General features: G+C 44.9%; 3 protein-coding genes across 7 annotated transcripts in view; 1 reads left to right on the top strand and 2 right to left on the bottom strand.

The window, feature by feature from the left end:
* The window catches only part of CKAP5 (cytoskeleton associated protein 5), a 48,879-nt gene extending 42,804 nt beyond the window's left edge, over positions 1–6,075 (top strand). For 3 of the 5 annotated variants that reach the window (XM_084287173.1, XM_084287172.1, XM_084287175.1), the window contains 6 exons: positions 154–342; positions 421–558; positions 1,097–1,180; positions 1,274–1,433; positions 3,054–3,208; positions 3,681–6,075. In XM_084287173.1, the coding sequence (XP_084143299.1) occupies positions 154–342; positions 421–558; positions 1,097–1,180; positions 1,274–1,433; positions 3,054–3,208; positions 3,681–3,935 (981 nt within the window). In that variant the 3' untranslated portion in view covers positions 3,936–6,075. Of the gene's footprint in view, positions 1–153; positions 343–420; positions 559–1,096; positions 1,181–1,273; positions 1,434–3,053; positions 3,209–3,680 lie in introns of those variants that run through there. The other 2 variants (XM_084287174.1, XR_014618451.1) reach the window with 2 other exon arrangements.
* A 1,546-nt stretch (positions 6,076–7,621) lies between these two features.
* F2 (coagulation factor II, thrombin) lies at positions 7,622–17,546 on the bottom strand (the record flags this gene model as incomplete). Its single annotated transcript, XM_084287910.1, has 14 exons — positions 7,622–7,765; positions 8,180–8,250; positions 9,800–9,978; positions 10,215–10,388; positions 10,711–10,878; positions 11,302–11,428; positions 11,731–11,844; positions 12,263–12,559; positions 13,633–13,763; positions 13,843–13,948; positions 14,468–14,518; positions 14,730–14,754; positions 16,389–16,552; positions 17,468–17,546. The coding sequence occupies 14 exons, from the start codon at positions 17,544–17,546 to the stop codon at positions 7,622–7,624; spliced, it is 1,830 nt and encodes a 609-aa protein (XP_084144036.1).
* A 5,585-nt stretch (positions 17,547–23,131) lies between these two features.
* Positions 23,132–24,960, bottom strand: ZNF408 (zinc finger protein 408; the record flags this gene model as incomplete). Its single annotated transcript, XM_084287698.1, is given in 2 exon segments — positions 23,132–24,372; positions 24,375–24,960. Coding segments are annotated over 2 exon segments (1,332 nt in total). The 3' UTR covers positions 23,132–23,626.
* Positions 24,961–25,078: the final 118 nt, after the last annotated feature.

Here is a 25,078-nt window from a genome sequence, read left to right as displayed (position 1 = left end):
CAGTTAAACAAATTTTGAGAGACATGCTGCATGTGTCAGGGTATGTAGTAGCAGAGTGAAATGACTCATTGATACTTCTGTATAATCTGCTCTTAAAGTACTTAAATGCTTCTTCCATGAGTTGTCTTGCTCTAAGTAAGCCTGTCATTCCAGTGTCTGTGGAGAATGGTGCGTCTTCTTCCGGAAACTATTAATAGCATCAATCTGGATCGGATTCTACTGGATATCCACAATTTCATGAAGGTCTTTCCCAAAGAGAAGCTGAAGCAGTGTAAGAGTGAGTTTCCTATAAGGACACTGAAGACTCTGCTTCACACCCTGTGCAAGCTGAAAGGGCCCAAGGTCAGAGACAGTGCTAGTTATTTGCTTTGAAATTGGATGTTAATGTGTTCTATAACGTTTTTGCCTGTTTTTCTTCAGATCTTAGATCACTTAACGATGATAGACAACAAAAATGAGTCTGAGCTGGAGGCTCACCTATGTAGAGTAATGAAACACTCCATGGACCAGACTGGAAGCAAAGCTGATAAGGATACGGAAAAAGGGGCTTCTCGCACAGTAAGTAACAGAAATGTGATGGTGGGAAGAGGGAATGTAAGGCAATTTACTCAAGGAACAAGCTTAATGACTGTGGAGTATGAAGTAGTACTTACTTGTCCAACATACAACAAACGTTGGAAGTGCTTTCCTAGTTCCACTTCTATGGTGGTTTTGGGAACTTAGTGTGTTTCTGTTATATGCACACAATATTCAGGTGATTTCAGGATCAGATGGTCTCTGAGACATTCAGGTATGCAGCACAGGCTTGATACTGCTTGTTACTGTACTTCATCTGCGAACAGCTGACACTGCCCAAAACAGGTTTTAAACACTGGTCTCTTAGAAGCATGCTTACAGCTTGATGATGTCTTTACTCTCATTCTGTGTAAACAGTGGCTATGCAACAATCCTAGTCACCTCAAGGTTTTCTTCATCTTTGAAGCTCTGTATCCAGCTAACGGGTTTGAGCATAGTGTGGATTTGTCTAGCTGCCCTTTATTTTTAAGAGAAGTTTATATTATTCATGTTGTTTAGAAGTTTCCCTTTATTTATTTAGGAGGAAAAAGCTTCAAAGGCCAAAGTGAATGATATTTTGGCAGAGATATTTAAGAAGATTGGCTCCAAGGAGAACACTAAAGAGGTAATTGGTCTCTTCCTGCAAGGAAGAAGGCATGATGCATTAGAATGGTGTATACAGCAGTTGTAGTAATACACAGGAACTCTTCTCTCCCAGGGTTTGGCAGAGCTATATGAATACAAAAAGAAATATTCTGATGCAGACATTGAGCCCTTCCTGAAAAACTCATCTCAGTTCTTCCAGAGCTATGTGGAAAGAGGCCTCCGGCTGATAGAAACAGAACGGGAGGGGAAAGGACGCATTCCTTCTTCTACAGGTATATTTTATAGCAACACAATTTGATTTATGAGAAGCAGACATCATACAAGGAGAGCAGTTGCATGTGCCATGTTAAATATTTGAAATTTTTGTGGTATTCTGAAGTAATTTATGTATTCTCTTAGCACTTGCGTTGCTTCATGAGGCACCATTTGCAGAGACTACACATTTTTTTGTTTATAAGAAAGTTGTTATAACCATTGTCACACTGCATCGAAAATATCTGAAAGGCGCTTGATAAAACAGCTGTTCTAATTTGTTTTAATTTGTCTCGTACTGTGTATTAAACATTAGCATATGCTTCATGTTTCTGGTATCGAGAATTGTTTCTGGAAGGCATACAGCTGGTTTGTAACAGCAGCAGCTGTCAGGTTCTCCTTTCACCTTTTCATTACAAAAACGGTACGGCAGGCTTTTTGCTGGAGCTCTGCTTGTTATGGAATTTGAAAGTTTTAACAGATGTCTCCTTTTCAACAAGTAAACTTCTATATGGTATAAATTACTGTTAAACATGCTTTAAGTTTTAGTGAGTGTTTTCATTGCAGATAAGTACAAATGACTAATGCAGTGTTAGAGAGGAATGTGACAAATGATTAGCTAACAGTAAAACCTGATACAGTCTGGCAAAACTACACTTATTTCTTCAAGTATCTAACTGTCCTGTGAGATTTTAGTCTTCAGCTACTGTTCTTTCTCCTGTTCCTGCATTGTGAATTACTGTGAGAAGAAAGCTTATTTCAGAACCTTATAAATGTGTCTGACTAGATAGAACAGAAAATTCTGCATTATGTTCTAAAATTCTGTACAGCCAAGAAATTTTAGTTTGGCAGTTAACACTTTGAATTTGTGCCCCAGTTTTGTCGTCTTTTCCCAACTGTAATAGTTAAATACAATGAAGGATATTGGTCTGTCTTGTGAGCTTGGCTTTATTTAAACCAAGTATAAACACTTTAATTCTCAAATCTATTTTAAACACCCTTGCAGTAAACTAGTAAAAACAAATCCCTGTCCACGCTAAGCGTTGTAACTTGACGTTCACTTCAGAATGAAAGTTTTTCTCCTAATGTGAAGTCCTTTCCTAGTCTTTTAACAAAGTGTTTAAAGTTTCTCTACTACATGCCTTTTGGAAAGCATTATTTCAGATTCAACTGGAATTTGCAATACCTTTCAAGTTAACTGAACAAGAAGTAAAGAGTTTAGAATCAGTGGTGAGGTCTGCCAGAAGTACTACTGAACTTAGAAAAAGAGAAGGCTCCAAATATTTTCCATCCTGCCAGTGTAATTGCTGAGTTCCCTCTATTGTTTACTTTTGATCTGCATCAGCATCTTTCTCCCTCCCATGTACACCCTTCCTTCTCCAGCTGTCAGCACCAGCGCTACTTCTGGAGCTGCTCTACTGCTGCTTAAATGTCTTCATTTCTTTTCTCGCTTTTCAGTTGTTGCTCTTTCAAGGAAATGATCTAATGCATGTGAAAACGCAAAGAGTTTACTAGTCTATGGATTGGTTGATTCTTCATCTATCGCATCTCACTTGAAGCAACTGATCAAGAAGGGTTATTTTTGAGTTTTTAATATTTTATTTTTTCTTTACTTTTTTTCCTCCTCCCCCATCCTCCAGGAATTTCTCCTCAGATGGAAGGAACATGTGTTCCTGTTTCTACCCACACTGTACCTTCATCTATAGGAAACACAAATGGGGAGGAAGTGGGGCCTTCGGTTTACTTGGAAAGATTAAAAATCCTCAGGCAGCGTTGTGGCCTTGACAATGCAAAGGTATTGTATTTGACAATGCTTGCAAATCCTGTGGAGTTGTACCTCATTTGCACTTTTTTTTTAAGAAATCAAATGATTGGCTCCTCTGTGCCTAAGACAGATTCAAGTCAGAGTCTAGATTTGATCTGAGGCTGAAAGGTCTCAAACGTATTGTCGTGAGTCTAGTGTGACTACTTCTTGCAGATGGTTGGACTTCTGCAGATTTTGTGTCCAAACTGACATCAAGGTAACAAAGAACTACTTTAGAAAAAAAAAAAAAAACAAACACAAATTATAGGAATTGAATATTGTAGTTAGCTTTGCATGGTTCTGCCTTTGGCAACTGACTTTATAACACTGATGACTTAGAGGAAAGGGAAGGAAAGATACCACTCTGTTTTCAGTGTTTTCTGATGAAAAGCCATGAATTATGCTCTGTACTTAATGGCTTTTGCCATTATCTGTCTTAACACTTCACTTTCCTCCATCGTAGCAGGAAGACAGACCACCTCTGACATCTCTGCTCTCTAAGCCAACAGTCCCTACAGTTGCATCCTCTACAGATATGCTTCACAGTAAGCTTTCCCAGCTCCGTGAGTCACGGGAGCAGTACCAACATCTGGACCTGGACTCCAATCAGACTCATTCCTCTGGCATTGGAACTACCCCAGCTTCACCCTCTTCTGCAGCAGCTAATATTGATGACTTGAAAAAAAGATTGGAGAGAATAAAAAGCAGTCGCAAATAGAGATGCGAGAGGGACAGCATCACGGTTGCTTGGGCTGTCTTCAGCTTTAGTTTACTAAACTAGAAGTCTTCATAGTTAAATGGCCTCGTTTAGGCCTAATGTATACAAACTGGTTTATGTATAATACGGTGGATTTTGGGGGGTTGAGTCATTGTGGCACAAGTATTTGTACATACTCTGCTTCTCAGTGAGCATCTCTTGACAATAGAAGGCTGTCTGTGTATTAGTTTTAGTGTACAGACCTGTAAACAACCATCCTCTTGCTCAGACTAGTTTCTCATAACTTGTTTTTTATTTGTAAAATTGTCGTTAAGATCTTTTTTCCTAGTTCTTAACTCTTAGAAGATCCTTAGTGCTTTCACTTTTAATTTTGTGAATTCTTCTCCATGTAATCCTTGAACTGTTGATTCTGTATGGACACATGGCATGAAGTAACTAATTTAAGTGTCTTTTGTAAATAAAGTTTGCATTAACTATACCAGTCTCTGTAGGAACAGCAGTGACTGCTGGCGAGAGAAGTTGCTCTCTATTCCTGAATGTTAGTGACTGGGCATCTAGCAACTGAACTGAGCTGTTGACGTGAACACGGGGCTTGGATATATTATAGGGACGATGAGTATATTCAGTGTATACTATCTGTGGGTTGCAGTCCTGAGACTTTGCACTCTTCTATAAGCAGTAGTGCATTTTTTCGTGTAGTTGCTCTTTATTTTTGTTCCAGAATATGGTTTCAGTAAGTTGAGACTGCTTAGTTTGCTGACATGCTTATTTTAAATTACTAATCCTTGTGATGCCGCTACCCAGATTAAGCATAATCTCATCTGTGTACAAATAATGCTTTCTCTTTGAGGGAGCCTGCTGCTGTTGATAAGGAATAGATTAGCAGTGAAGTACAGTCAGTGTACTCGCTTATCCTGAATTTATTTAAGTGGTCTTCTTCAGGTAGACTGCAGCACCACATTCAGTTGCATTTAAACATCCAATGTTAGCAAACTCTCCTGTTTTATAAAACTAGAAAAGACCTGGTAGTGTTAGTCTGCAAAAGCTGCAGTCACTGCTTTTTAATTCGAGAGAGAGTTCTGACTAGCCTTTTTCAGAAGCAACGAGTACGAAAGCTTAAAGACCTACACTGTGTAGCCTTTCTAGCCCTTTCATCTCTAGGGAGGTGATGTATTTTAACCTTGCTACTTCACTTCCGTGGGTGAGCTGGTTGTGAAGTATAAATTCCACATCTGTTCCATAGCTGGACCGGAGTTGTTGAGGAGTTGGATGGGCAGGCTTAAAACAGCACGTTTCTGCTCTGGGTTTTAACTTGGTTCCATGTAACTGCTGCTTTTGTTGTTTGCTCTGGGACCCAACAGTCTCTGCATCTGGGCTGTTGCTGAATCAATCTTGCCTGATTATAGTAAAAAACAGACTTTAAATTAATACCTGTATAACAAATCTATGCTAGAGCTTCTGCAAATGGCTGCAATTTTCCTGTTACAGGACCCCTAGGCTGGGGTTGCAGTGGATTTGTAATACTGCTTGGTGCTTGTGGTGAGTTTGTGCACTGTGATAGCAGGTGACTTGTGAGCGTTCGCCATCCTGTGTTAATTGACATGATGCCATTCATTGCTCCACCGCTTTGATTTAGTAGTTGCAGTCTCCTATCCTAACCTGAAGCGGTCATGCCCTTTCTTGTGAAACACACCTGAATGACAAGTGGAAGTGTTTGGACGTTATTGGTAAGTGCTGAAGTTTTGTGCACTTAAATTGAGGCTGTTTGCGAATAGTTGATGTCTGGCTTGCATTGGAGTTACTGCCACTACCTCTCAATTATCAGCTGCTTTTTGAAACCTACTGACATTTAAATGAACCCATGTGTTGATTTACTGTACCACATCTAGCAGACATTCTGAAGAGCTGTTTGTTAATTAGCTCAGGATGTTAAAACAGTGATGCCTGCAAACCTGCATACAACTATTTTAAACTTGAAACTGAATTGGGAGTGAAGTACAGGAATAATTGAGTAGAAGATATAGTTGCTTACTATGAATGAGTTTTTGCCCTGTGTCTCTGTAGTGTTTGGTTGGACTCAATATCCTGGGAGTTCTGAACTAAAACTTGTGCACATAAATTAATAAAGCCTAATCTTTAGCCCAGAAAATATTTAAATAACATTAAACTGAGTTTTAAAAATGATTCTTCTGTATTGTTTGTAATAAGTCCGCATTAACAGTGACTTACTCCAGAAATTGTATGGTCCTGGTTCCCGTCTGTTAGATACAGTTTCTTACAGATACTGGATAGTTGTGGAAGGGTGAGGCTAAAAATGCAAGCATTAGAAGGGCTAAACATTTTCATTTTTCTATGCCTGTGGGTATCAGTGACTTTAAATGGTTGTGGAATGGTTGTGCCGTTAAAAATTGGTTTCTTCAGGTATCTCTGGGAAGTTGTTTTTGTACTTGCTTTGGGAAATGAAAGTGGGTTGTCTTCAAGTTGGTTCCCAGATAAGCCATCTTCAAGGAGGTTGCAAAAGCAAAACACAGTAATTGATTGCTAACTTTGTTATCAGCTAATTTCAGGTAGTTCTGCCATATTTTTTCACGTCTCCTTTCACTCCTCTTAATACTCTCTGAAGCACAATCAACGTTATCTATTGCCTGCTTCTCTAACGTGATGGCACTGTGAAGGAAGAGGAATTGGTAATACGATGTCACAGGCAGCAAGGATAGCTTACAAATCTCATGGTCACTCTAAAAGAAAATTGCACTGAACTGATCGGTTTGTCAAGAATACGTTATTTGCTACTGTACTGCTGGGTCTCTGGTGGTCTGCAAATATTGCTAAAGAGTTCATGAACGAACTGGAGCTTGAGAGTGATTCCTAAATGGGCTTTATAAGAACAAAACTGGTAGAGTGCAGGATGCTTCCTTTGGATGCACCTTTGACCATGCACAAATTGCTTTTCTGAATCTGGCTATGCCAGTGGAAAATACGCTTCCAGGAGCCAGCACCACCTGCCGTGTAAAAAGTTACTGCCATGCAATAAATCCAATGCTACTTCTTCATCTATTCCAACCCCTATTCCTGTGTAGGATGAGTGGCATGTAGCTGGCATCTATAACATCTTTAGACGCTAATTTTGCAAATAATGGTGCTGGTACTTTGTTGACTGCTATCACAGCCAAGAACAATGCCTTTCTTATTTAAAAAAAAAAAAAAAAAGTTGATTTATTTCTGACATCAGTATTGTCATTTTGATAATTCCACATTTTTTGTAGGGGGGTTATTTCCAGTACATTTTCTGATCAATTTATGGAAGAGAAAATGCGTTGACTTGAAGGGAGGAAATGGTGTATGAGGGAAGTTTTGCTTACTGCATCTGAAGGCCATCGTCTGAGGTTTAAGATCTCTCGATTATTAGAGCCAATAGAAGGGAAGAGAACGTTTGAGGCACAGCAGGTAATTAGCAGTACAACTGGTGGTGTTTGATACTCCCAGCTATTGTGATTGCATGGATTCAAGTGCAATTCATGAACAAAAGGAAGATGAGTTTGTTGAGAACTTTTATTTTCAAGGAAGAACAACTTCCTTAGTCAAGTTGTAGGCACGTAACTTTCACTTCAAGATCTTCAATGCTTATGTTTTCAAGAACTGGAATACTGTAGCAAAACTGAAAACAAGCAAGGGAAATGCTTCTTCTATCCCCCGTGTTTTTCGATGGCTTTTCGCATCCACTTCTTCAGGCGGAATACGTGGGTATAAAATCCGTATTTGCCATCTCGGTCACAGCCTTCTCCCCATGAGACTATCCCCACTTGATACCAGCGGTTGTCATCTGGGTTCTAAATCAAAGCAAAATGGGATCGGCATGAGGAGGGAGAGACTCGGATCTGAGCCTTGTTTGTGCCCCAGCCTGTTTAGTCATGCATGCTGCTTTGGAATTGAGCTTGGTGTATACTAGGTAACAGCTTATTGGCATAACTGTGTCTCCACTCTTAAACCTCTAAGTGGGATTTGGCCATCACTTAAGAAATCCTCATCTGATCTCTCTATTTGCTGAGAGCTCAGTACAGAAACGGAGCTGAACTAGATGACTGCAGGATTCATCTCAGTTGCTCAGCTCAGGCTTGAGAGGGGTTTGCTTCAGCCACTCAATAGTTTGTATCTGTGCTGCTGTTTTTTAGACAACTATAAAAGTTCAGTACAACACAACCCCAGTGCCATGCGTTTTATAAGTTTGAGCTTATTGAATGTACCTTCATTACAAAAGGTCCCCCACTGTCCCCTTCACAGGCATCTCCTCTCTTTGAGTCTTCGGGACTGTAACCTACAGGAAAGAAAAGTCAGACATCTGGCTGTAGGGGAAGTGACTGGTGTTGGCCATCTTTTCCTTGAATTATCGCTGCATAACATGTCAGAGCCATGAGATTGCTTGCTGCTTCTACCAGTGTTGGACTTAAAGGGGTTTAAATTTGATGTTTATAAAACAGCCAACTGCTTCTGTCTTTGCAGAGTTACTGATTGTATTATACTGTGCCACCCTCTGTGCTCTCATTCCTATTTTTCATCAGAATAGCTGTTAGTCAGCTGCCACCTTATTTTCAGCTGTAGCTTAGGCTACTCTGCCTTTGTTTCTACAAACTTGTGTGCTCAAGTTCTGTGTACCTTGGTCTTTCATTGTATTGACTAGAGACATGGCCTTCATCACTTTTATTTTCCTGTCATTCTGCAGGTTCTGTTCTTTGTCTTGTCCAACTGATTGTGTTTATTTTCCTACAGACATGTCACAAAGAAAATAGGGGTTTTACTTGGATACTGCCTAGTTCATCAGGAATTCTTGCATTTTCCATCACTCAAGTCTCCCTTTTGAAGTCTCCCTTTTGCTGCCCTATGTCTGAATCTCACCTATTTTACAAGTGTTTTCTAGAAAAAGGAACTATGAATACTATATTGTTGGTGTACTCTACTATGAAATTGGCTTCTATCCTAACTTTCAAGCATTTATGTTATTAGATGGAAAGAGGACAAACTCTGCCAAAACTTTTTGGAGATTTGCTTGCAGAAACTTATGAAGACTGCAGGAATGAAGAATATAGCAGAAAGTATTAAACCAGTACATAAATCCATAGCGTGTTTATATCTTCAATGCTATGTTTATGCCTCTTCCCTCTCCAAAAGGGTATGGTGCTAGAAGAGATTTAAGAAGGTGCAACAAGGATTATCAGAAGTACAGAATGCCTTCTATATTAGGAAAAATTAAGTCCTACTCAGCTCGGGAGAAAGATGACAGAGCTGTGAGAGGTCTGTAAAATATCATATTACATCAAGAAAAGTGTTTTTAAAGCTATGATTATAGATGTGCACCTCTTCAAATTTGTTAGACAGGAAATTTAACAGAACATGAGGAATGCCTCTCTTCTCACATGCTGTAACTAATCTGTGAAGGAGCCTGCCACAGAAATTGTGGGCATAAGAGTAAACAGGTGCTCAAAAGGTTGAGTTAAGTACAGAATGAGTCACTTAGCCTAGTGAGTAGTATAGCTGGTTTGCAGCCTTCAATGCAGGAAGCTGCTGAACTGTTCCTTATACTGGTGAAAAGATTGTGTTCTCAGAGTTCTTGCACAGCTGTTGCTGATACATAGCGGTGCCATTGTGCTAGTTGGTCTGACAGCGTGGTGGCACAAACCTTATTCATAGCTTTAACTTCTCCTGCCTTCAAGTCTGAGAGTTGAAAAAAAATATCATGGGAAAGTTACTCTTTAGGAGGGCACTTAAAAATTTATCAGAAAGTAACCTTGTGGTATGTGTCCCAGCAGGAGCTCAGCCCCCTTGTCTTCAGTGGCAGGTGTTTGCCTTATGTCTCCGGGTCTACTTACCTGCACAGAACATGTTGTCAGTGACTTTAACTCTGGTGGATGCCTTGCAGGTATCTTGGTCTACAATGGGTATGTTGAGCTGTTGCAGGACTGTGGGGAGGTTGCTTGGGCTAGTGGCCCATGTTTCTTTCAGATTCCCCCAGCCAGTTACCCGCCCTTTATAACCTGCCAGCATCAGCCTGTGGAAGCAATCACAGAATGGAAGGAAGCGTAATTATAATCAAATTATAATCCTTCTGTGGAAATCCTTCCACAGAATGGAAAGAAGTGTAATTATAAAATCAAGTATGTTGTAACAGCTTTCTCCTGTCTGGCTCCTTTGCTGTGAATCGCCTAAACAGGCGTTTTTATTTTGTCTTCTCTGAAGACCCAAAGGGCGCTGTTGCAGCCTGTATTTCTAGGTTTGCTGCCTCACCTTTGCACAACCTCTTTGGTAGGCAGGCAGACAGGATGGATGTAGTCACTGAAGGCGATGGGTCTCTTCAGGTGCAGGAGGGCAATGTCTCGGTCCATGTTCTCTTTCCAGTTGTACTTGGGATGGAGGATGATCTTATCCAACAGAGCAATTTTCTCTTTGTTCTTTTCATATCTGAAATAGTTGTGAAGGAAAGAACGCATTGTACAATAGGAAATGAGCAGCTCTGAGGCTGATGCTTCTCTCAGATCTGTTGTGCCCTCTGAGACGTTGTCCCCCTCCTGACAGGGGAGTGCCCCTTTAGACCTTCCAGGGTTCTGCTTGCCCTTTCAATATCAGCAACGGCTGTCTCCATTAAATCTCATTCTTCAGATTGATAGCATTGACTCTATATGTTTCCTTGGGTACTGAATGATATTCTAACCTCACTGCATCTCACTACCTCAAGAGAAAAGCTAGTGTACTCTCACTTAGTTTAGGCTGTTCAGGCTCTTACTTTGCCCTGAAATGTTTGCCAATCCGCACCAAGATGTCATTTGTAGTTAAGTTCTTGTCCCAGGGTGGATAAAAAAGACAATGAGCAGCAGTCAAGACCCAGTTACTACTGATGAGGCTGGCACCACACAGGAGCTCTTGAGGGCTCTTTTTGTAGAGCATCACCTGCCTGAAACAGAAAGAAAGAGGAAGACTTAAGACTAATGTCTTGGCTTGCAGTGTGTGTCTTGGGGCAATTCAAGGAGAGCAGAGTTTGGATCGAGCAGGGAAGGGCTTTGTGCTGTACTGGTAAAGACTGCAGAGGTCTATTTCTATGTAATAGGCAATTTACCTTATCTCCTCTACATACCTCTCTGCTCCAGCAAAGCTGGAAAGAGGAGCGATGAACCCCACCACCACTAGCATTCCCTGGCAAGCATGCATTTAGCTGAAGCACAGAGAAGCTTCTTTCCTACTGTTTTTCTACCCCTCTGTCACATGCTTGGAGAATCTGTGCTTAGAAACGATACTAACTGCATGCTTCCTGCCATGAGAGATCCCTTTTATTTTCCCCTGTGGTGGAAATGAAGGACTATGATGAGATAATGCTTACCAGGGGGAACTTCCCAGTTCTGCATCATCCCCATGCACAACTCTGCCTCCTATATAGGACTCCAGCAGCTCCTTCTCACTTTTGTCTGTTAACTTTTTCTTCTCAAATAAAGGACGAGTGCCACAATCTGGGGGGAAAAAAAAAAAAAACAACAGACAATCTGGTTTTGATACTCTGCCTCATTCACAGTAGCAAAATTGTCTGCAGTCACCATGCTCAGCTTGAAAAGCTTAGGACAGGCATGCTAATTAGCTCCATGATTTTAACTAGAGCTTAACTTTTGATGAACCTTTACGCAAATTAAATATCTCCTACCCTTGCTTTTGACAGCATTTGGTAAGCTGACATTTCTGAGATACAGTGAGTGCTCTGTGGGAAGAAGCTGCAACTTTTCTACCAACTGATGCTGTATCTAGAGTTTTTGCTCACCTGCTTCGCCTGTACCAAAAGTTGCATCATCAAAGAAGGTTTGGAACTCTTGAGGAAGGAGGGTACGTCCTCCTCTTTCCTCCAGCTGTTCATACTCATCCTCTAGCAAGCTGTCTGAGAGAGACAGAAAGATAACATTGTAAAAGGCTTAGCTGCTGTGGTCTCCATCTTCAGAGCAGCGTCGATGTCCATTTCCCAACACAGTGAGAATGACAGAGGAATGATGGTTGAGAGCCCTTGCTAGTTTTAATGCTCATTGTCTACCAGCGAGAGACTCCCAAGAGAGTTCAGTTATATGCATGTATGGCAGGTTAGTACATGAAGGCTTCCACGTGTGGCATTGTGTTAGTGGTAGACATGTCAGTACTAGGTTAAAGGTTGGACTAGATGATCTTAGAGGCCTTTTCCATCCTGACATTCTATAATGATTCTATGATTATAATTCCTCCTCCCCCTCCCCTGTCAGGTCCTTCATTCTACTTGCACGTACTACCTTTTTTGCCCCTGCCTCAAACCAATACAGGATTCTCACCGCAGTAGTTCAGGTCACAATATTCGAAGTAGGGTGGTTCATCTGTTACACACCAGACACCCTCTTCATCTGCATCAGGGTTCCGACAGTAATTCTCCAGCAGCTTCACCTCTGGGGCGATGTCTTTATTTTGGAGCAATGTCTTGGCCTTCTCTGAGTTCCACGGCAGGCATTTTGCCCCAGACACAGTGACTGAGAGGGTCCCGGTATAAAGCATGCCTCTCTCCGGTTCACAGGCCTGCACTGGAGCTGTTGTTGTGACCCGTGGAGTAAATTCAACTGTTGTCCTGTCTTGACCTGGAAGGGCAGAAAGCTGTGATTTAAGTCATAGCTTTGCATTAGAAAATACTGAGCAGCCATTGAGGAAGCAGCAGTAAGCACTTTAACGGGGGAGACTGCGTCTCTGTGAGACTGATTCATGGCAACTTGATCACAAAGGAACTGTACAAGAAAGCTAAGGATTTTCTAGTCCAGTTATATCCATGCACATGTAAGTGTAACAGTTGGTTACTTTGCCATAGGGCAGAAACTAACTCATGAGCAGAGATGGTGCCAATGTGTGGTCATCCCAAAAGCCGAGCATTGTTTTTCTCCAATTTGCCACATGTCAGATTGGAGCAATGTTAACGATTTTAATGCTTCAGAACAATTATTTGTCAAATTTGTTATGACCTCTATGACTTTCTTGAGTAATTGCCTCTAGTCTCTGCTTTTGCAAGTGAAGCCTCTGCTGTGACAAGGTTCTCCACTTTCAACCATTTCTTCTGAGATGAAGGCCAAGCCCCAGAGGAGACAGCTCTGTGTTGTAGAGAAGAAATGGAAAGGTACAAGTGGAGGGGGATAGTTCTCCATCCTGTCAAAGGGGATAATGAGACAAGGGCATCTTCTGTCTTCTTGAGAGGAGACAGAATGTCACATGCTGCACGCTTCTGTATGAGCGAATATTAAGGCGAGCAGTCAAGCGTAAGTTGTGGTGGTTTTATCCTAAAGGAATTTTGACCCAAAAAAAGGCAATATGACTCATTGCTGTCACAAGTTAGAGGCAGCTGAGTCAAGATCTGGGGGTGCTCCTGGCTGGCAAAATTGCAGTTAGACTGCTGGAAACTGTTGACAGCAGGTTTAATCTCGTTTTGTATTAGTCTAGAGAGAACACGGTGTTAGAGGGTCTTACCCAAGGTAGATGGATGGGCATCTCCTTGCCACTTTCTCCCCAGCCACTTTTAACCTTTAAGGCACAGCTTCCCTACTCTGAATGACCTCTGTTTGTATAAGATCCCTTCCTGCTAATTCTCACCCCTTCCTTAGCATCAGTGTTAGTGCAAAGTTCCTTGCTAGTGGAGAGCTTGCAGGGGCGCAGTGCTGAGGCGTACCGCACACTGGAATGGGACATTCCTCCCGTTCCACCGTTGGGTCTCGGGTGTAGCACCACGGCCCTTCGGAGTTGTTGTCTGGGTTCCTGCAGTAGTTCTCGATGAGGTTGGGATAGATGGTGGCATTAAACCTGTGGGAAAAGGCTGGTTAAGCTAGGATGGAAGGACACCAGGGAAAACTCTCCAGGGGAAAGGGGGAGATGCACTTACTTAGGGATATGTGGGTATTTGCTTGTCCACACTTGACATTCAATCCCGGATTTGGTGTAACTAATTGTCCCCTGATAGTTCTGGCCAAGACCAGCAGAGCAGTTACCTGTCAAAAGCCCAACACAGGGTAAGCCTGGGCCAGTGGACATGGATATTACATTTCTCAAGGTCAGAGGTACCCTCCCACAAAGCCCTTTATCTTTTACTGCATACACAAGCCTGCACAAGCACAGACCTTCTCTTTAGGGGGTGGGAAGAGCACATGGCTTAAACTCTCTCTGCTTCGTCAGAGGGAGCTCATCCTGAGGCTTTGTTCTTTGCTTTGGCTGTAGACATAGATCAGAGTATTTCTGAGGCCAGTCTAGCCTAGAGCTGGTCAGGGACACGCTACTGTGTCATTGGGAAAAGGAAAGCTACCCTGTATCATTTTAATTGGGAAGTCAGGCAGTTTGTGAAATGGTTACTGGGGAAATAAAGAGAATGAAAGGAATTTCAAGATCCCCTCATGCTATTTTTTCCTTCTAATCAGATGACATCACCAACTTCAGATTGTTTTTTTCCATCCAGACTGTAGGAAGCAGGTTTCTGGCACTCGGGGAACTTGAGGTCCCCATGAATTTCTTACCTTCTAAACAAGCATCCAAAGCCGTCCTGGTCTTTCTCATGCCCTGACATGCTAACAAAATGAGAAAAGTAAAAAACATTACAAGAAAGGAATCTAAGCAAGCATCATGGTTTGAACCATTTTATCATCTAGGGGTTATTTTAACGTAAGGGCTTTGTCCTGGAGAGTGAGCTCTCCCGAGGGGGAAGGGAACCATTCCTCCAGGATGGGTCAATACAGCCTGAGGGAGAGCAGAGCGCCTGCAGGACTTGCAGCAACTTACCTTGGTATTTTGGCCAAAATACATTCTGTAAAAACAAACAAACAAAAATATTGAAGAGCAGAGTGCAGACATCAGACCTTGCTTAGCTGCTGCAATTCAACCAGTAGAATGCCTTATCACAGCAAGTGGCACAAACTAACCTAGCTCTTTTGATAGCAAATACTGTGAAGTCCAACAAAGCAGAAAATCTAATATAAAACTCCATTCCCACCCAACAGACTCAGGGATCAGGTCTTTTTCAGCTTTGCCCAAGCTAGGCAAGCATTTTGGAGGCAACACACTGAACTTCATGCATGCATGTTTCTGCATCTTTGCAATACCCAGACATAAGATCTCCACCATCTCCAACAGTCCGAAGCTTGGAACCACCTCATCTGTAAGCCCCTGTCCCTAGCTAAGTGGAGGTGGGACAACTGTTGAGGAATATTACAACAGCTTCTGGTTATCTACCTTCCTTTCGCAACCATGGAGCTCCAAAATTACGTTTTTATCCTGTTACTATACAATGTGCTTTGCTTTATGCCCCATGCTGGCAAAAACCAGTACCATAATACAACCGTGTCCCTGTGACAAACTAGCCTGATGTGTGCAGGTGTCTGTACCATCCCGTGAAAGGTCATTTTGACCGTTCTGTCTGTCCTGAGCCTCCACCTTGTGTTTTTCTACTCTGGATTGACCTAGAACAGGATGTGCCAAAGGGAATTTTTATCCCTAACAAAAGCGGAGATGCAAACCCTGAAGATCAGTTACTGTGCAGGAACATTTGTTGTCCCTTTTAGACTCTTGATCATGCAACAGATCATCTCCAGGAGAGACTCTGGTTGTTTGCTATGGACTTGCAACTAATCAGAGTAACAGAGAGGACGGTCACTTTTAAAAAAGACCAGAGATGCTTACAGCAATTCTCCCTCATCAATGTGCAGAGGAAGCAGAGCTTGTGCTGCAGTATGGAAGTCCAAGGAATTGAACCCAGAACTTCTAAAGATCATATGCAGGTCCTGCTCCATTCTTCAGATCTGCACCTCTCCTACGCAGCCTGAGAGTTTGTGCTGCCCTAGGAATACTCTGCAGAGCTTCTTTCCTGCTGGCTTAAACTCCTAGCTGGTCATCTGGTTTGTGTTTTATTCTCAGGTGTGGAATTCAGCACTGATACTGGCCTTGGGGCTAGGAGCATTTCACAAAATGACAATGAAAAAAATGTAGCAGAGTGAGAGTGTGTCTGAAAACCAGAAGAAGGGACAAACTATGCCAGAGTTTCAGCTCAGAGGAGCTTGAGGCACCTGCACTCCGGGTTTGATTGCGAAGGCATCTGTTCTGTGACTGTCTGGGGCTGTGGCAGTTCAAATGTGTGTGGCAGCATGCTGGACTAGTGCAAGATGAAATTCTTGGCTAGTAGTTGAGGAAATACTCACTTTTTTTCACTTCATGTTTACAATAGAGAAGGAAGGAAAAGAATCTGAGCTTTGAGGTGCGTTTCCTGGTGTGGCTCTAGGAGGGAGTCTCCCTGAGGGTGTCTAAGCTCCCTGTGTATCGCACACACACCAACCTTATCTTTCTATCACAAAATTCAGCCTTAAAACCCCAGTGCCTAGCTTTGTGTGACCCACTGCTCTCACTGCAGGAGTCAGCCGCGGGACCCCCCCCTGCCCTGTGACGTACCGTGTCAACGGTGGATTCGAGGGCTTCGAAGGCCTCCTCGTAACTGCATATCTCCTCCAGGCACTCTCGCTCCAGGTTTCCTTTAAGCATCTCTTCGAGAAATCCCTTGTTGGCACGTCGCGGGCGCTTGAGCAATGACAGTGCCTGCCCCTTTTCCAGGAAAACTACCGAGTCAGAACACTGCCAGTCAAAGGGATGCTCGCAGTGGGAGGGTCCCCGCATCTTCCCTCGCAGTTTCCAAAAGTCACGCTCAGCTGATGTGCTGATCCCACAGCCCAGCCTCCCCCAGCTCACCACAGAGAGAGGAGAAGCCCTGCCCAAGACCTGTCAAGTCCACACCTGACGATCAGTGCAGTCTTGCTATAATTCATCTTTTGGGGTTGGCAGCGCTGAGGCAGCAGAAGCGATAGGAGTCCTCAGCAAAGCTGCTCTGCCGATTTGCAGTTAGATAGAGGCTTGTTTGCCCAGAGCCCGCCTAGAGCTCTCTGCCAACCAGTGTATTTCTGTCTCGCCAGCCTCATGCTACTGTGGCAGGCATAGCTTGATTCCATCTTTGTGTTCAGAGACTCTGAACTGAGACCTGTGGACAGGTCTTCCCTCACAAAGCAGTGTGTCAGAGAGGACCTAAGCTCATATTAAGAACAGATGGATGAAGTAAAGGCTCTGGGAGAAGAAACGGAGCAATGAGCAGGAAGGCTGCATACTGCATCTGGCCTAAATTGTAGATAAGGGCAGCTGAAGAGGCAACAGAGAATTGCAGCAACACAGGCGAGCTGAGGAACTAACCCAAAAAGTGGCTGTGCTACGCAAGGTCCTGAACTGAGCCCCGTTCCCCTTCCCCACCATCTCCCAGGTGACCCACAAAATCTACTGAGCTGTTGGCTTTCCCTGCCAGCTGCTGGGTGCTGCTGCATCCTCCTGTGCAGGAAAGCCCTCTGCTCAGTCCACTCTCTGCACCCTTTTGCTCCTAGCTACAAGGTTTAGAAGCTCCACAAGCTTCATCCCTGGAAAGAAGTAAGTCCATCTTCCTTCCTTCATCACCCACTGGTCCAGCCCTTCTCCCTGTGCCAGAGACTTACCTCCATCGTGGCTCAAGGTGAGGTGCAGGAGGCTGGAAAGGAGCAGGCCCTGCAGTATGCTGGTTTTGCTGTGCGCCATGCTGTACAGCCCTGGCTGTGGAGGAAATGCAACGGGAGCAGAATAAGCGGAGTCACAGCCCGACCAGGTTAATATTAAACCAGAATGAAGAAACAGGACTCCAGAGGTCATGGTGTGTCAGGGACAGCGGGACTGAGGCTTCTCTTATCCATCCTCTTTTGGCATCTCTCCCTCCCTTTTCATTTTCATACTTAACTGGTGGAAGCCAAACAAAATGCCTCTAAATGCACACACCCCAGGAGAAAAATTAGCATCTCATTTCATAACAGGGAAGATGCGAGAGGACAAGCTTGTCCCAGGGCACAGGGAGAACTTGGGCTGGCCGAGAGAGGTCTCTGCCAGGGGACAGCCACCCCAGCCCAAGCAGCTCACTTCTTTTCCTGCAGTGCCACCCCACTCCCCCTGCAGCTCTTGGCATGACTGCTGCCTCCCCACCGTGCTGGTTCCAAATCCTTCTGCTTTTAGTAGCAAGCCGCCCCTTTTTCCCCTGGTGTCCAGTTGTCTTTTCTCCCTGCAGTTACCACCAAGCTTAGCCCCAGCTATTTTGGCACCCAAGCCCACGGTTTAGATCACACAGAATTTCTAGGTTGGAAGAGACCCCAAGGTCATCGAGTCCAACCTCCAACCTAACGCTAACAGTCCCCTCCATCAGTTTAAGAGACAGTTTAAGTCTCCTCCATCTCCCTCATCCATACCATGTATCAGAAGGGGTGCCTGCTGCAGCCCATGTGGAATTTAATTTCCCCCCCCAGTGAGGTCAGCAATGCCATTCTCAGTGTGTGTGACTTCCCACTGTATATTAAAATACATCCAAAAGGAAACAGAGGCTCTGCCAAGCAAGGAGCTAGCACACCTGAAACAGGCAGAAAAACAAGGGCTTGCAGGAACAGGGAGGCAGGAGTAATTCAGGTGCCACAACATCAGCTAATAAATAAGTAAAGAACTGGACTTCCAGAGCTGGGAACACTGTCATGATCCCTACAACAATCTGAAAATCGGCATGGTGAGAACACAGCAGAAAGCGGGGCAGGGTCAGGACGGTCTCTAGAGCTGCCACATGGCACAAAAGTGTTTTCTGCCAGCAGGGAGCATGTTTTGTGCTGTGACTCCGTGCAGGGGATACAGCTGTAATATTTATCTCCATAGAAGGAGTGCAAATATTAGCATTAGGGTGGCTCAGGAATGACTCTGTGTCCACTGGTACAAAGAGCAGTTGCAGAGGCTCCCGCCCTCACCCAACAGGAGTATCCCCTGTTCTCACCCACCACACCTGGGTTTTGGAGAGGCGCCTTCAGGAACAGCCAAACTGCCCTGGGTGTGTGTATATAGGATTAGGCACAACCCTAGAAACACCCCGCGTTACTTTGCAGGAGGGAACCGGCACTTAGGAGAAATGCACAGGCAGGGACTGCAGTAAGGCGGGGGCAGGAGGGAGGCATCAGTGCACAAACAAAGGTTTGGAGGAACGGGGAAATCAGAGCTGCTGCTGTCCCACACAGCAGCCACCACTGCTCCTCACTGTGCAAGGAGGCACAAACAGCCCCACGTTTCTGTAAGCCTGGCTGACAACCAGCGGGACTTGCTCAGCTGGTAGAATAGAAGAGGATGGCAGCAGGGACAGTTTCTTTACTCTCTGTATGATAATTTGGTTCTGGTCTCACACTGCAGGTGGGACAAGTGACCTCAGGGTTGTTTTCACCAGGGCAGAACTGAGCAATCCCAAGTGGCTGTGCATGCGGAGCAGAAATAACGCCGGTGGAAGACCACCCTGACTTCTTGGCTGTAGTGATGAGTGATGGATATGCACCTGTGCGAGTGTTCATTGTGGATCCCAGTAAGAAAGGGCACAGAGTGCACAAGGTATTGATTAAAATGGCATTTGTTGGAGATCACATTAGAAGGCAAAGAGGGATAGCATTAGATAATCTTAGGTCCCGTCAGATGCTGGCAACAGCAAGTAGCGGAGCATCAGGCCATCATGGTATGCTGTGCAAATATTGTCTGTGCTGAGGTTCACCAGCTTTGTGGTCTTGTGTTTTGTTTTTTTTTAAGAGGATTTTCTTGGAAGCAAACAACTCTATTTGTCATTTCCAATGTCAAACGAACGGATGTTCCCATAAGAATATGCTGCCTCACTCTGAGATAAAGACAAGGCTGCTTGGTGGTGGTGGCATCAGCACCAGTGCCAAGTGGAAGCAGCCTGTAGGCTCTCCAGTTAGCATTAGCCATCTTAGCTCATCCTGTGGCCAAGTGATACATGCAGCACAGCACAAGGCTGCTCCTACTCACGCCAACTCGCTATGTGGATCCCTGGAGTATTCCCCTTCATAAGAATTTCCAATATACTCATTTTTTTTCTTCATTCCTGCACTTCTCTCTGTCTCTTCTTTGTAATAACCACACAACCTTTATACTAGAGCTGAAATCAGCAGCTGTTATGTTTATGCACAGCATTTTACCATCTTGCTTTTCCTTTCAAGGAGAAATGTTAGCACTTTATATGATATCATGCATTGTATAGGGGGAAGTTTAAGCAACACTAGAATCTAGCTGTTAAGCTTGGTTATTGGACAGATATCAATATCCTTTGATATTTATCTGTCATCTACCTTTTGTGTCAGAAATCTGTTCTGATCCCTTCATCTGTTTTGTTGCTTAAAGACTTGTTTTAAAAAAAAAAAAAAAAAGTTACTGAAACCAACTGTTCTGTCACTGTGTCTGGCTGCTTCTTTTCCAGTTGCTGTTCTTCAGCGGCTTCCCCTGTGAAACAGGACCAAACCCAGTGCTGTAAGGCTGATAACGGTAACTGCTGCAGCCTCTTGTCTCAACTGTCACTTAAGTTTCAGCTATTTCTTTACACTGACATTGCATTATATGTGGAGATTTCTGCTACATCCTGGGGCTTTTTCATCACATCCCCAGGGGTTTTGACTTCCACGCTTTGAACATTTAACTCTTCCATCTCTATTCGTCATTCCTGTAAGCAACTTTTTATCATCTCCTTTTCTTTTTGCCTGTAATGGATGCTATTTTCTTTCCTAGGTGAAGATTTGCACCTTTATGCTCCCACAAGTATGGTTTTCAACACAAATGGGAGTTTTGAGCTCTTTCCCCATATGGGTTAACTCTTTTTTTTAAATGAAGAAAATATTTGTCATTTACCAGTATCCCAAAGCCCTGGTGAAGCCCTTCCAGCAAGGCAGACCGTGACTGGACAGAAGACCTGTGTGCTTGCTGCTGGGAGATGTATGGGTCACAGGCATGCAGGATCTCCAGTGAGACCCCAACCAGACAGGTTCTACAGTTCTCTTGGTTGTCATCTCACACCAGGATTGTACGATGAGGTTGCCCAGGAGGTCCCTTCACTTTGGTCATAATTAATGGTCCCATGTTCTGGGATCCCAAACTTTGCCCTGTACTTGCTGCTTACGGATTACACCTTTCCTACAAACGGCACAGCAGCGAGCAGCCTGCTCCTTCACCTGCATTTCTTGCTGCTGGGATACCCAGACTAGTTCTTTCCTTATCCTCCATATTTCCATATCCACACAAGAGACTCTTTTACCCCTCGCATCAGACCAAAACATTCCCACACTCTTTACAAGCATGTTAGTAACAAGCAAGTACAACACATTCTTGTTGAACTTTTCTCATCCCTTCCTTTTGGAGAAAACTTAGTATTTCAGCTGGAGTGGGACTTCCAAATAACTCCTTCTGAATCTCCCAGCTCACCAGAAGGTCACCCAGGCCAAACACCACGTGATTATTTCTCATGACTGTCTACAAGACCCGGCAGGAACCCATTCTTTTCCTCACTATCCGTCCAGTAAGGCATTTCTCACCAGGATCCTGCTGACTACACCAAATGTAGTGCAAGTGTTCATTACAGATCCCCATAAGAAAGGCACTCAGACTCCACAATATGTTAATTAAAATACCATTTATTGGAGATAACATTGGAGACAAAGGGGATGGCATTCGAACATCTTACAACTCTACAGGTGCTGTGAACCCCGAGTTCCGTGGATCCTATCCTTGCTGAGGTTCACCAGCATCCTCGTCTTTGGAGTTATGATAGGATTTCCTTAGAATTAAATAACTCTATTCATCACTTTTACCATTAAGATGTTCACAGTCACTAACACAACAGTTTTTCTGTTAGGACGACTTAATTGCTCCTGTTTATTCTCCCCTATTCGCTCAGAATGAAGAAGGCAGTTACAGGGCAGCAGATTAAGCAACAGGGGCCTGGATTCTCCCCTTCCCTTTGCCCTGCTGTTCCCCCTTCTCTCCCAGTTGTGCTGTGACAGAGGGCACAGGCTTCAAACACAGCATGAGAGCTCCAGCGAGAACACTTTGCAGCTGTGTCAATATTTGAAAGCTGCAAGAGTTCAGTCAGGCACCACAGGGGGAGCAGTAGAAAGCAGTGCAGCTTCAAATTTAAGCCCTCCCGCATACACCTGTGCTCCCACTGCTCTGTCTCCAAACTCTCAGGGCAAAGACTGAGCGCATCTGCCCTGCCCCGACTTCAGAGAAAATAGCTGAAAATGAGGATATCCAGCAGCTCATCAGCTGAATTTTACCTACCTGCCTCACCTCAAATCAAGGTGTTGTGGATCTGACTCTAGTACCTCATCTACAAACCAGTCATAAAAGTTTATGGAAAAAGTCGAAAGAAAGATGAGTAAAAACCACAATGAACAGTTTCTCAGATGGTCACATTACTGTCTTCATAGCGCCCCAAAAGCGAATTGTGCTACTGATGATTCTCAGATGACGCTATCCCCTCCTTTTGCAGTGGGCATAAAAAGCCCAGAGATCTTAGGCCTCTGAACAAAACTTTCTAGGGAAACACAGATGTTGGAGAGGGTCAGGATGGAGACAATGAATGGCTAAAGTTAAGGAGGTGGCAAATGAAAACGGTTTGTGTAAGAAATGCAAGTGTGGGGCAGGCAGGACTGAAAGATCTCTGCTAGGGCTGATACTGTTGATTTCTCCCTATAAGGCCAAACTTGCATGGCCTTTGGAAATGTGCACTTCTTTCCAGGTACCAATTTTATTCAGTGTATCTCAGATGGCAAATGAGCACTAAAGAAGATGAAGCAGTGGGAATATTTGGGATGTAGTTGCAGTTTTGCTGTCTTTTAGCTTTATGGTGCAGGAACAGGAAAGAACTGGAAGACAGGAAGCAAGAATACAAGAAAAAGAACAAGGAAACAGATTAGTGAACCCCATTTGCATGTGGCGGGGAAAGGGAAAATCTGAGCATACTGAAATGAGCTGTTGAACCCTTACCTGGACAGGTAAGGCACTTCTTGGCCAGGAACAGTGAAAATTCACTGTACAATGCTCCTAGTACTGTGAGAAAGGAAACGATCTTTTACCATCCCTGGACAGACTATCCAGTACCAGAGAGCCAGGAAGCCAACAGCAAACAAAACAGGGGAAAACAGAGGAAAAACACTGAGCCCTAGCTCTAAGGCAGGACTTTGCTTCTGCTGATTGTGAAAAATGGTTTTCAAAAAAAAACACAACAGGGACACCTTGTAAATGCTTGTAAATGCATCCCAGCAATGTCTGGCATTAGCATCATGCTCACGTGGTCAGAAATGCTGTTGGGCTTCAGCATAAAATCCCAGAAAAGTGCTTGAATAGCAACAGTTAAGCAGGAAAAGAAAAATTTGAAAGGAAGGAATTGTTCAAGGCTGCTGCTTTTAGATTTTTCCCCATGGTGCACCATCACCCACTGACAATGTAACAGGCAGAGCAGGGGCCCTGCTTGTTAAAACGCTGTTTCCTCTCTAAGTTATTCCCATCAACAGCCAATGCCTTCCCTGCACCAGGCCTGGCATGTGCAGGTTCATAGCAGCTACTGAAAAGACAGAGCTCTACACCCACAAGTTACCTCTACAGCTACTATTTCTGCCTGGTGCTGAGCCCCAGGGCCTTTGTTGCCACAGAAAACAAAACAAAACAAAACAAAACAAAAAAACAGAGCTAGTTTTTTTAAAACAAACAAACAAACAAACAAACAAAAAACATTTTAATATTCTGTACAAAAGCTCTGCAAGCTGAGATAGTCAGGTCCCAGTCTCGACCTCCACCACTTTGGCCACTGCTCCGAAGCCCACCCCCTCCTGGATGATGACCACGTCACTTGGTGAGCCCTTGTCCTGCACAACAACGCACTTGTCCTCGTGCTCGGAGATGGTGATTTCAATGACGTCCTTTGTCAATGGCAAATGCTCAGCAGGTCTCCTGTGTGCCTCAGGACCTGAGGGGCTGCCCTGAGGCTGGTAAGCAGCAATGCAGTGACCACTGGCTGTGATCAGGAGCTCTGCCTCATTCTCTGGCTCTAGCACGTCCACCATGAGCAAGGCAGGCTCTGCCACCTCCTCCTCTTGATGGATTTTCCTCTGATGCCTTCTCCTTGCTGCCTGGGGTAGGTTCACAGCAAGAGAGGCCCCTGCCGTGTTCAGTCCCTCAGGGTCCTTTTCCGCCTTGTGGGCGAGCATGTGGCGTGCCAGGCTCTGCGAAAGGTTGTAGCCCATGCCGCAGAGCTCACATTGGTAGGGCTTGTCAGCCAGGTGGCACTTCTGGTGGCGCCGCAGCTTGGTGGCCAGGGTGTAGGACTTGCTGCAGCGCTCACAGCGGAAGGGGCATTCGTGGGCGCGCAGCGTGTGGGGGTCCCGCAGCGCTGTGCCACACACCGTGCACAGGTGGGCCTCACCCGTGTGCGAGATGAGGTGGCGCCGCAGCTCCAGCAGCTTGGGGAAGGCGTTGCCGCAGAAGCAGCACTCGTAGGGCTTCTCGCCCATGTGCAGCCGCAGTAGGGACAGGCGTAAGGGCGCTCCCCGCTGTGCAGCCGCATGTGGTTGCGCAGGGAGCCAGGGTTGGCCAGGTGGTGCCCGCAGATGGCACACTGGCATCCCTTGGGATCAGCCGGGCCGGTCGCTGCGGCCGCGTGGATCTTCCTGTGGATGCGCAGCGAGGGCCGGCGCGCAAAGGCCTTGCCGCAGTGCTCGCAGGAGAAGGGGCGCTGCCCGCTGCGTAGGACCCGGTGCTCCTGCAGGTCGCGCTTCGTGCGGTACGCCTTGTCGCACCGGGGGCACTCGAAAGGCTGCACGCCCCGGTGGGCCAACAGGTGGGCTTTGAAGCTCTCCTCCGAGCTGTAGCTCTTGCCACACACCGTGCAGAGGAAGGGTTTGTGGCCAGCATGGACGAAACGATGCTTCTTGAGGTGGCAGAGCTGCAGGAAGGCTTTGCCACACTCCCCACACCGGTACCTGCGCCTGGCCAGCTCCCTGTGGTACAGGGCACCTGGCAGGGGGACCTGGGCTGCCAGCATGACCCCGCACCAGCTCCATGCAGTCCTCCTGCTCTCCAGGCTGCCCCAGTGAGCCCTTTTCCCCATGCTCCGGGGATCCCAGCTTGGAGTCTTCGCAAACTTTGCCCTCTTTCCTGCAAGTCCCTATATCCTCTCCTGAAGGCCTGGGCTGCCGGGCTTCTTCCCCAGCTGTCCTGGCCCCACA

This window comes from Netta rufina (assembly GCF_964035555.1).
Source record: "Netta rufina genome assembly, chromosome: 5".
In the NCBI taxonomy this organism is placed as follows: Eukaryota; Metazoa; Chordata; class Aves; order Anseriformes; family Anatidae; genus Netta; species Netta rufina.
The sequence above is the reverse complement of the archived record's forward strand: the minus strand, read 5'-3'. Positions and strand labels throughout refer to the sequence as shown.